Genomic DNA, 12014 nt, shown 5'->3' on the forward strand with positions numbered 1-12014 from the left:
TATTGATACCAGTTTTGTGTACCAGACATTCTGCTTAGAAGTTATGCCATTTTCACTTGCAAAACATACTGCAGGCAGTATTGCAACAATGCTAAATGAAGCTTTTGAACAGTGTGACATAAATGGCAAAGTTCATGTTGTTGTCACAGACAATGCAATTGACCTGGTAAATGGTGTTGCTCAGGGAAGTTGTAGTCACATTCCCTGCACTGCTCATACACGACAGCTAGTTATTAAAGAAACGTTGATGAACCAGAGAAATGTGTCCGATGCCTGTGCAAAAGCCAGGCAAATTGTTACACATTTCAAACACTCAATCAGTGCATCAAAACTGCTGAAAAATTTCCAGAGAAACCATAACGAGCCCACCCATCGTCTGATTCAAGATGAACCAGGTCGTTGGAACAGCACCTATCTTATGCTGGAGCGATTGATTGAGCAGCGGCGTGCAATTACATGGCTTATCCCTGAACTAAATTTACACACTGAGTTTACATCTAGTGAATAGTCTCGTTTGGAACAAGCACTGAGCACTTTCAAGTGTTTTTGTATGGCTACTCTTAATATCAGCAATGAAAATGTGACAATTGCAGAAGTCATCCCAACAGTAAATGGTATCAAGTCAGAACTAACCTGTCTGACAGAACAGAATTCAGGGCTGAAGGGGATTCAAAAAGACATGATTAATTCAATGTACACTCGTTTCAAAAGCATTGAAACAAACAGTAAGTTCGCCATTGCAACACTTTTAGACCCCAGGTTCAAAAAAAATGTATTTACAGTAGCTGATGCATGTGCTGCTGCAACTCATGACTTGATAGCAGAGATCAGAGGATATGAATGTCAACCACCCTTAAGCACTCCATGTACTGTATCTATAGTTGAACATGAATCCAAAAAATTGAAAGGTATGCATTCAATATATACTCCAGTATAATAAATAAAACCAAAACACCAGCAGCAACAACTTACCTGTGTCCAGAAACTGAGGTTGAAATGTATTTGGCAGAGCCACTTGTACCAATAAATTCAGACCCTTTACAATATTGGAAGACATCACCACATTCTAGGTTATGCAAAGCTGCACAGAAATATTTGTCTTCACCAGCTGGTTCTGTGGCATCAGAGCGACTTTTTAGTGCTGCTGGCTTAATCTTTACCAAGAAACGAAGTACGTTAATCCCGAGAAACTACGACAGCTAGTGTTTCTGAATAAAAACATCAGTGTCTTGAAACCTGGCAAGTGATAGTAGTGCTTGAAGTGTATGCAACACATTTTTTTTTTTACCTAGCCTAATATGAAGCATTCAGAACGGTTTACATTGTAATTATTTTTACATATTTATAACATTTAAAATATAAGGATTTTATTTTTAATATTTTTATTCCCTTGTGAACAAAATTGGGCAATACTTAAACATGTGGGCTGAAAAAAAAAGTATTTGTGTGTGTTGATGCATGTTAGTAAGTGTTTTGACCGTTTGATGGTACTCTGTCATTATAATATGAAACTAAAAAAATACAAACATTTCCTTGGTTAGTATCGGCAGTATCGGCCCATAACAATCGCTATGGGTGGAATCGGTGAAAAGTGGTATCGGCCCAGCCCTAGTTTGGACTGTTACAAGGTTAACAATTTTTGTATATAATAATAATAATGTATACACACCCAGTTTATTTATACATATTAATGGGTCTGATGTAACTAGCCTTAGTCAATAAAAACCTCAATATGGCTATTATAGATCTTTAGGTATTCATATTCACCACATTAATCATCAATTGCTTCTGCATGAAAGCCATGTATAAGCTATGTGTTGTTAAAAAACAATTCAACGAATTAAATTTAAAGAAAAAAGCTATGTTTTCACAGGTCTATAAAAAAGTAAACATTTGTGTTTAGCCTAGTGTGCATGTTACTTCCTGTTAGTAATGAGTTGGTGTTGCCTCCGGTGTGCAGCAGACGTTGCCAAAGAGGTCTTCGAGAACTTCTGAGAACAGCTCTGACAGACAAGAGCCAACCAGTGATGATCAGGTGAGTGTTGCACTGTTGGAAGGTAAGTCATGTGCCTTGTGTATACTTGCCTGCTTCAGGTAGTCCCTAGTATGCAGAGTTTGTTATGTAGTTCAATCACATTTTCCCTAGTTCAATTTTTTTCTTTGCACGTTAATCAAACACAAATATTTAACCAGAAAATATTAAAGATGACCAGATAAGCATACTGAAAACCCTAGTATATATTTAAATATATTATGAAATTAGAAACTGCAGTTTAAAAATATATTAAGCTTAAAGCTAATAAACAGTAAACATTTACCATGAAATATTCTCTCTGCAATAAATTGCAGTATTAAGCTAAAAGCTAATAAACAATAAAAACATTAACCATCATCATTTTTCATTACCTATTTGATTTATTTAATACTAGCTGCAGTACCCTGTGTTGCCCAGGCTGAACACAGGATGAAGGGGACTTTTTTGGAATTCAGATGTAGACAATAATTGTCTTCTTAATTGGAATGTCAAGTGTGCAATATAATTTCTATCATGGGCAAAACCCGGCAGACGTACTGCCATTGTATAGTTTTTTACCTCTATATATTTACAAATGGATGGTCTGTATGTAATCTAAACTATATAAAGCACTATAGAAAATGTGGAAAAATGAATGATTACTCTGATTGAAAAGATTCCAGTATCTAGCTAATACTCAGTATGTGTTGCAATGCCTCATTCAATTTTGTTTTGTAATTTGTTTAAAGTAGGTACGTATACAAAGCATCTCTCTATCTCTCTAAATATATATATATATATATATCTAGACCTCTCTTTATCTCTATCTACATATATATATCTACGTATATATCTCTTATCTCTACATAAATACATTTATATCTTCTACTATCTCTATCCCTCTCCCCTATATACAGATCTGTACTTCTATATATGCCTCTATATATCTCTTTATATCTATATATCTCTTTATCTAACTCCATTTCATTCTCTATACCTCGCTCTATCTCTCTGTCTCTCTATCTCACTCTCTTATTTATATTTTATTTTATTTAATGGTGCTATGCGTGCATGCATAAACTGATAACAGACAAACTGCCGCTATATAATATTAAATAAACAACATTTGTTGAAACGACTCTCGGACTACCTTTTGTTTATATCACACACAAACTGAAATGTCGCTGTTTGTATTTTATTCAATTCAGTTCTGTGAATTATCGCTGTTTCTATTTAATTCATTTCAATTCTGTAATGTGTGTTCACTTATACACCGAAAACACACGAATTGCCGCTAAACTATATAAAATAAACACGTTTATTTAAACGATTCATGGGCCACCTATTGTAAAATAGTTGTACTAACTCAAACTTTGCAGGCATGCGCGTAACTTGCCAAAATTTCATTGCAATTGGATGATTGGTATAGGAATGCATGTAGAACAAACGAACAAAAATTCAAGAAGTGATGGACGCCCCAAATGATAGCATATTTTAATTTCAAGGCAACGATATCTATTGACAAAGTTCAAAACTGAACTTTTATTAACGACGTTAGTGCTAGCCGCCACAAGTATCACTAAGCGGATGCGTCTCACCAAGGGGAAGGATATGAAGTGGCCAGTCCTAACTATATGTATGACCGTGTGGCGGACATAGAGAAATGACACACACACACAGTGTTTGTATGACTATGACCTATAATTTTCTGTTAAAAAATGAACTTAACCCTTTTTTCACTTTATTAGGAACAGAAATTCTTAGTAATATGTGGCCTGTGTGTTAAGCCAGGTTATGAGCTAGTTGTATGCCAATCCTCATCCAAATACGTTCAGCGGTTCGGGCGTCAAGGAATAACAAACATGCACAAACATTCGCTTCTATAATATTAGTAGGATCGTATAAGTTGCCAATGGCAATAATATTATTGATATTCTGTTCTTACTTCATCCACAAATGATGTTTCATTACTTTTAATGAAATAATACTATTTTACAGATCTGTTCATAAGAAAATAAACCTTATGAAAAATTTAGTTGCTTATTGTGGAATGGGGTATGTTAATTTTATCCATTGTAAAATTATATTTGCTGTAGGTATGTGTACATGGAATTTACTGTTTTAAATTGGTACTTTTTAGAAATGAGTGATATTTACTAGATTGATTTTTAATTATGTTTAACTGTAAATTATTTATTTACAGAATTTAGATACCACTGGAAAAGGCAAGGCATTTGTAGATAAATCGTATATGTGCCAGTATTGTTCCACTGTATTTTCTACATATTTTGCCTTAAAAACCCATTTAAAAGAACATTCAGATGAAAAAGTAAGTGTTTTTTGGTTTTGTATTTATTATTTTTGACAATTTTTTAAAATAATTTTCAAGCTCTTTAATGTTCCATCAGTTCATAAATTGGACTTTGTTTATGCAGGAGAACTGTTTTATTAAATGCTTAAATGTTTAAAGTATCTACTGAGTATTTTTACAACATTTTGCTTTAGATATGTGTTTGTAATACTAACAGATAAATAAAAGGTTTTCATGCAATAAAATCAGTTGAAAAGATGTTACTGTGTAAGAAGTTTTGCAGCTTAAAAGTTACCATATATTCTTTTGAATTTCACCATATGTATATGTATTTTATATGTATGTGTTGTACACTTTATCATACTTAATATATTTTATCTACTTCAACAAAAAATATAATGCAACACTATCTTTTAAATTATAAACTTAAAAAAAACACAGGATTTGTGCTAGATCTTGATTAAGTCTTCACCATACTGTTAAAAGTATTTTTAGTGACATGTTTTTGGATTAATTTTTTTGTCATTAATGTTTCAGGTATATAAATGCATACAGAAAAACTGTAACAAAATGTTCAATGATTTGGAATCGTTTGTCTGTCACACTGAGGAACACACCGCAGAAGTGCAGTACCGTTGTCACGTGTGTTCTAAAACTTTCAAAACGTTAGATGAAGTCGGCATTCATCAATATGTTCACAATTCACACAAACGGACTGAAAAACGAGCAAGTTCCAAGTAAGTGCTCAGGTGAAAATATTTTGAAGTGATGCATTGTGTTGCTGAATTGTGTTTATTAGACTGGCGAATCTATGGCAATTGGTTCTGCCATAAAAGAGAACTTGAAAACTTAACACCTTACGCTGCACTGACTTGTCTGTATCTTTCGAGGCCCTTTGCGGGGCCTGCTCTGACTTCGTGAAAAGGAATAGTACACTGGCTAGAATCTATTCTATCTGTTAGCCAAAGAGAGAGGTACTGATGGTACCTAATGTCGAGGACCAGCACTTGGTCTCATTTGTTTCCAGACACCTTGTGTGACTCGGCTGGCTTGTGGCGAAGCAGCATCCGAGACCCTGTCCGCCCTCAAGTGGAGGACAGGTAGAATGTCTCACTTCAGGGAGAGCATCCCATCCTACTTGTTTGTTTAAATGGAGCAAGGTGGCAGGCACAGTGGTTAGACACCGGGCTAGCATCCCGGAGGACCCAGGTTTGAAACCCAGTCTGACCACCCTGATTTTGGCATTCCATGGATTCTCAAAACCTCTCCAGGCAAATTCTGGATGGTTCTTCATAATAGGCTATGGCCTTTTTTCTTCCCCGGTATCTCTTGTCTGTGTTGTAAGTTGTAGTACCGTCTCGATGACCTTGATGCCGATTAGCCAAACATAAAAAAAAATAAAAGTGTAAACTGTCCATTCAGCAGGTACCATCGTTGCATGAAGTGCAAGAGCAAGTTCTCGACTCCGGAAGCACTAGACTACCACGTGGCGACGTGCAGCCATAGTTTCCCCTGCCCGTACTGCGAGAAGGTGTTCCTGTGCGAGCGGAACCTCCGGCGACACTTGCAGACGCACGGCTCCGGCACGTACAAGTGCGACAAGTGCGGCAAGGAGTTCCGCACCGAGAGCTACTACAACTCCCACCAGCTGGTCCACACCGGAGAGAAGCCTTTCAAGTGCCAGGTGAGACTCACATTTCTGCATGTACGCAGGTTTTCATTTGCCCACAGTTTGCTTTCAAATTCTTTCCATTTGTTGGTGGGAATGATAGCTTTTATAGAATTTTGGGAAGAGGTGGAATTATCCCTCTCCCCTCTTTTCTACCTATGCCCCTGCACAATTCAATTAAGTGTTACAGATATCTGATTTAGATGCCCGGGTGTGGAACTGTGTAGTGTTATATTTATTATGAGAATAGAAATTTAATTAAATGTCTGGAAGATAATTTATTTTAACATTTGGTAAAATAAATGTCCTGAATCTTATTCTTAGGTTTTTAAATATTAAGTGGTTTGTAAATGTGTGTAATTTATTTCGGTTATTTAATACTGAATACAACAGGGTGTTGATTTTTTGTAGTCCAATATTTGGTCTAAACGTTTCTTTGTTTTTACGGGGATTTTATTGTATCATAAATTTGGTTACTAAGACTGTCTCGAAGTTGGCAGCACTGTATACACATTGAGGATAAAATATTGGCATCTGGTAAGAAACATGAAACATAAAAAATAAAAATTTCACTTTTATAAATATTTGATATATATCATAGGCAGTAAATTACTTACTAATACTAAATTGAACAAACATCTTTAGGATTATGAGAATACTGCTATTCTTTCATGAAACAAAAATGAAACAATTTGTGAGAGAACTACCATGTTTTATCGCATAATCGTCGCACGCGCGTAATCGTCACAACCATATTTTAGGCTGTCAAAATTGGGATAAAAAACTTCTCGTGTAAACGTCGCATGATGTTTTTGGTCCCGCTAGTAGATGCCGAGCGCTTTGTGTAGGTATCTTTTCCGTATAAAACAATGTATTTTAAAGTAGAAATCTAATATTTATTCGGTCATTACCACTTACTTAATAAATTAACGGAAAAATACGAAGTTGTTTGACGTGTAAATTTTCTTATAAACACGTTTTTAAACGTTATTTCCTTTATCTGATCGTCTGCGTCGCCGCGGTGTAGGTATAATCTAAAATTTAATTTCGGTCATTACCACTTATTTATTTAATTAACGGAAATACAAAGTTATCTGACGTGTAAATTTTCTTTTAAAGACGTTTTTAAACAGTATTTCCTTTATCTTATTGTCTGCGTTACCGCGGCGTACCGCTTATAAAAATGTAGCCAGCGTATCATTCATGTTTGGTTATGTTGCTTCCCGTATAGAGTGCGCGCACGTAGTCGAATATCGATATCTCGCCGATTGGATGCAACGCGCGCTCTCTGTCTGGTGCCGAGTTAACTACATTTGATAGCCCGTATTCTTTTGTGGCAAGTGTGTACTACGACACATTAGTTCACGTCACATTCAAGTGTCTTGCGTTCGCGTTTGAGTTTTGGTTTTTCTATTTAAAGTTGAAGAATGGTTTTTGTTTAAGGAATTATTAGTATAGATTGTTTGGCGTGCTCTTGTATACTCCACCTTTATTTAAATAAACGTACTTTCCATGAACGGGTTTTGTTTTTATGAATAACTTTACCTAACAAAAGTTCTTTTTACGCATAATCATCGCACCCCTACTTTTCAAACTTGATTTTAGAATAAAATGTGTGACGATTATACGAGAAAACACGTGCATATTTTACTTTTATAAATGTTTGATATATATCATAGGCAGTAAATTATTTACTAATACTAAATTTAATAAACATCTTTAGGGTTATGAGAATACTGCTATTTTTTCATGAAACAAAAATGAAACAATTCGTGAGAGAACTATCATGTAATATAAATGAAAACTAAAATTATTTATTAAAGTTTACTTCTAAATGAAAATTCTTTTCAGGATTGTGAGAAGTCATTTATACTTGTGGAATATATATATATATATATATATATATATATATATATATATATATATATATATATATATATATATATATATTCATATTCATATTCATATGTTCAGTAGTTGCGACGTTTCGGGAACTGACATCTGTTCCCGCCCAACTTCTGTGTTCGTTAGTGCTGTCATCGTTGTGTTGTTCATAGAATTTTTTATTTTCATCGTTGTGTTTATGTGTTTGCTGCGTTGTCCATTTTTTCTGTCTGCTTGCATCCAAGCTGTCTCACTGTATGTCCACTGTGTTCGTCTGTTTAATATATTATTTTTCTTGACTAAGTTCCTTTCACGGAATTCTTGTGCTGTCTAGTTTTTTTGAGGTTAAATATTTGGTCTGTAATGTTTTTCGTTGTACTATTGTCCATATTTATTTTTATTTTCCTTGCTGGTTCAGACTGTGTTCGAATACATCCGACTCAGTCTTGTTTTTCTTTGGAAACTATTTTTTCTGTTTTTAATATTTTATTTATTTGGTTTTTGGAGGTTGTTACATGACTAACAGTTCTAAACAGAAATGACGTATGTCCAAAATAATTCACTAAATCATGGTTGTTATAGTAGTATTACAACCAGGCACTATGAGACACTCACATCCACGCTTATTGCACGCTTATTGTATATTGTAATATTTATGCTATTGTAAAAAGGTTTTTTATTTTCTACATTTTATGCTAATAATTCTGTTAAATATTTTTGTTTTGGTGCTTACTGTTCATTTGTTCTGGGGTATGTTTAGTTAGCAATGTAAAGATTAAAGTGTTTTGTGGTTCGAATCTTCATAGAGACGCGGTTTCTTTAAAGTTAACTAGGGTCTATTTTCTTTAAAATTCCATTAACGTATTTCTAGTAAATAACCAGATGTATAAAAAAAGTTTTATTTCTATTTTTTTGTAACTTATATTGTTGTAGTGTTATTTGAAAGCAGTGTACTTTGCCAGTGTTCAGGCCATATGCACTTATTTCAGATGAAAACCAAGATAATTTTTTTTCCAAATAAATGACAAACTGTCGTTGAAATTAATAGTGTAGTTTGGATGATTATATAAAACAATAGAGACTTAATTAACAAGTGCATTACAACTATGCCATAATAACAACTTTCGTGGCATCACGTGTGTGGTATTAATTTTACGAAAATACAGCAGTACGCATTCAGAAATGTTAATAAATTAAACTAAAATAATACTAAAATAGTTGCAGCAAAGTCTTAGCATCGCTAACGAAGTGCCTATTTAGTTACAAGCAGTTTTCTGGGCACAGGAGTTGTACATTTAATTTTAAGTACTTATTTATGAAACGGCTATGCAAGTAATTATTAGGCCTGTTTGACCGTGACACACAAATGTATACGTATCACGAAAAGGGAAACGTAAGATACTAAGTTCGTTCTACATTCACACGTAAGTGTACACATATTCGCATCCGCATCCGCAAGCGTAAGAGAGATGCAGAAATGGGCAATGCCGAACTCTTGTGCATGCGTCCTTCCATGCAGCTAATAGCAATGCACTATTTTATCACTACGTATACCATGTACATGTCCATTTTATTCTTGTTTTTGAATAGTCATGTTAGGGTCCGCGCCTCCCACCAAAGCGATCTGGGTTCAATCCCAGCGGGGCAGAAGCCCGGAATTTCGCATGTAGGAATCGTTCCGATGTCGTGGTTGGCGGGGTTTCTCAGGGATCTCCCGTTTTCCACCGTCCCGCTCATTCAAGCGCTTCACCATTGCAGGGCTTCATTGCTTATCATACCTTAGGGCACGCAGATGCCTACAGGCGCCCAGTAACAAGTCTGCACTCGGTACAATACCCTACTCTCAGGTACCTTCCCCATAGAATATTTATGTATTTGCTAGTTGTTTCCGCTTTATTATTTAAGACGTCATTTCTTCTGTCTGGAATATCAAAAAAGTCTAGTTTGGTGTACACCTCTCTTTCAGGAATACCATTTTTGAACGGCCAAAAAAGGCTGGGTAACGACGATGGTCAATAAACAAACAGAAGTATATTGGTGGCACACTTTTAACGAATGGAAATATTTAGTTTTAGAGCTAGATTAAGCGCGAAATTCCAACAAGTAATGCCTTCGGCATGTCGGTTAATCTACATACATCGTGACTTTAAAACCGGTGGATGTAGCAATGATTTTATGAAATCTAGGTTGTTTACCTTGTTTGTTATGTGCTAATTCACACAATTTTATGTTTTGATACAGTGTGATATATAAAACTTATTTCTTCAAAACCGAAAGTGACATTTCAGTACATTGATAAATTTACCGTGAAATACAGACAAGCTAATTGTTTAAGTTTTATCAAAACAAAACTGAATGTGTTGTGTATAAAGCATTCCGAGATATACAAATTACAGTAAGTGATTATTCATAAATTAGCGTACGTGTGGTACAATATTTGACATATATTTTTTTAAGTGCCCAGACGCGCGAGAGTAACAAGCACCCAATCAGTTACTTGAATATGAGATGCAGTGATATGCAATACAACCAGTCACGAAATCTATTCGCGAAATTCAGGCGTCTCTAATTATAAGCCGTTTGACTAGTTAAATGCATCAAACAGAAGTCGTCATGCACAATACAACGTAAACTAAACATAAAAACCGATGCATGTTTAAAATTTCACGTTTGGGCTTGTTTACAATGATGTTGCGTGACGTCAGTATTTTTTACGCTTATTGGCGCAAGTATTGTTATGTTTCTGTAAAATCCGTACACTGTAGAACGAGCTGACGGAGTACCGTAAATGGTCGTCTTGCATTTACGAGATGTGTTTCAGTTTGATTACTTTTCCGTGTCATTACATAACGGGCCTTAATGATAACAAGGTGTACTGCCACTGGCCATGAAGGCGTACTGAGAGTAGCGAGGCAGATGTGTGAGATAAACCAAATTGTATGTGAACAAGGAAAAATACGGTAATGTTAATAAAAATTAATGTTAAAGAATTCAATATGATTACTAATTACATCTTTGAACATAGAAGCTGTTGATGCAAGTTTCTTTTGGCTGGCACAAGGAACTTGAACGACAGCACTGATATACTCTGCACTTCCATGGTTCAGTGGTCAGAAAAATGCAGGTAACAATGCACTGCCCCCTTTCCTGATCTTGAAGAGCGGCTTAGCGCGGTCTCGCCAGTCCCCACTACGAGCAGGTAGTACCTGGTTCAGAGAATTTCCCGCTGCTCAATCCTTAGCAGCAGTCTTCAGCACTCTTCAGCACGTATTATTTTTAAACGACTGCGTGTAAAATTTCAAAAACAACGCGATATTGGACTTTCAACAAACCTTCAATTAGAGTTTCCAGGCAGTGCACAGACATATGTTAGGTATCAAACGATGCAGTATTCTTTCTACTGTATGTAGTTTAACTTCCATTTTGATTCGTCGAATACAAACTTAGGTGGAAATAGTTTCACAAACGTCTGCACTCGCTACGTGTGAAAAATTGGTAATATTAGCTGATCATCGTTTGGCTTTCCCAGATATAGCTCTGACATATTTTAGCCTTAACAAATATCCATGGTGCTTTGTCTCTTTAAGGGCTTCACCCTATCTCTCTACAATATGTTAGTAACGTGTAAAAGGCGATTTCATAAAAGACTGCACTTCTACATCATACAGAGATTTATAATTTAATAATTTTTTGGTAGAATTATTGCACCTATTAAAAAGAAATTTTATTTTAGTATACAACTATGTTACATGCATATATAGTTAACGCGTCAGACGAGACTTTTTAAAATTCTGTATAAAACTGCTTTAAATTATTAAAACTTAAGGTTTAATATCTCAATTAAAATGTTATGAAAAATTTTGAAACTACGTACAGACAACAACAGTAGCTAAATAAAACTTTTGACAAAATTTCATTCCAATCTGCAAAAAAAAAAATTAAGTAACGCTCACTCTTAAATCCCTTGTCATTATGTGTATTAGTTATGTATTTGTAAAGTGTTGAATTTGTCTTTATATGTTTGGTTTTATGTCCTGTGCATGTGTACTCGTATAACCACACAAAACATTATTTTTGAGAGTAAAACTTATAATTTAATGAATATGTACTTCCTTTTAATTCAATTGCATGAAAAA

The 12014-nt window shown here is 34.9% G+C and overlaps 1 protein-coding gene across 4 annotated transcripts in view; it reads left to right on the forward strand.

Annotated features, from left to right (window-relative positions):
- LOC134527077 (zinc finger protein 26-like) overlaps positions 1 to 12014 on the forward strand; it is a 124641-nt gene that overhangs the window by 67049 nt on the left and 45578 nt on the right. The window contains exons 10-13 of one of the 4 annotated variants that reach the window (XM_063359418.1): positions 1961 to 2035; positions 4218 to 4343; positions 4863 to 5062; positions 5748 to 6009. In XM_063359418.1, the coding sequence (XP_063215488.1) occupies positions 1961 to 2035; positions 4218 to 4343; positions 4863 to 5062; positions 5748 to 6009 (663 nt within the window). The remainder of the gene's footprint in view (positions 1 to 1960; positions 2036 to 4217; positions 4344 to 4862; positions 5063 to 5747; positions 6010 to 12014) is intronic. The other 3 variants (XM_063359420.1, XM_063359419.1, XM_063359421.1) reach the window with 3 other exon arrangements.

Source organism: Bacillus rossius, chromosome 1 (assembly GCF_032445375.1).
Source record: "Bacillus rossius redtenbacheri isolate Brsri chromosome 1, Brsri_v3, whole genome shotgun sequence".
Lineage (NCBI taxonomy): Eukaryota > Metazoa > Arthropoda > Insecta > Phasmatodea > Bacillidae > Bacillus > Bacillus rossius.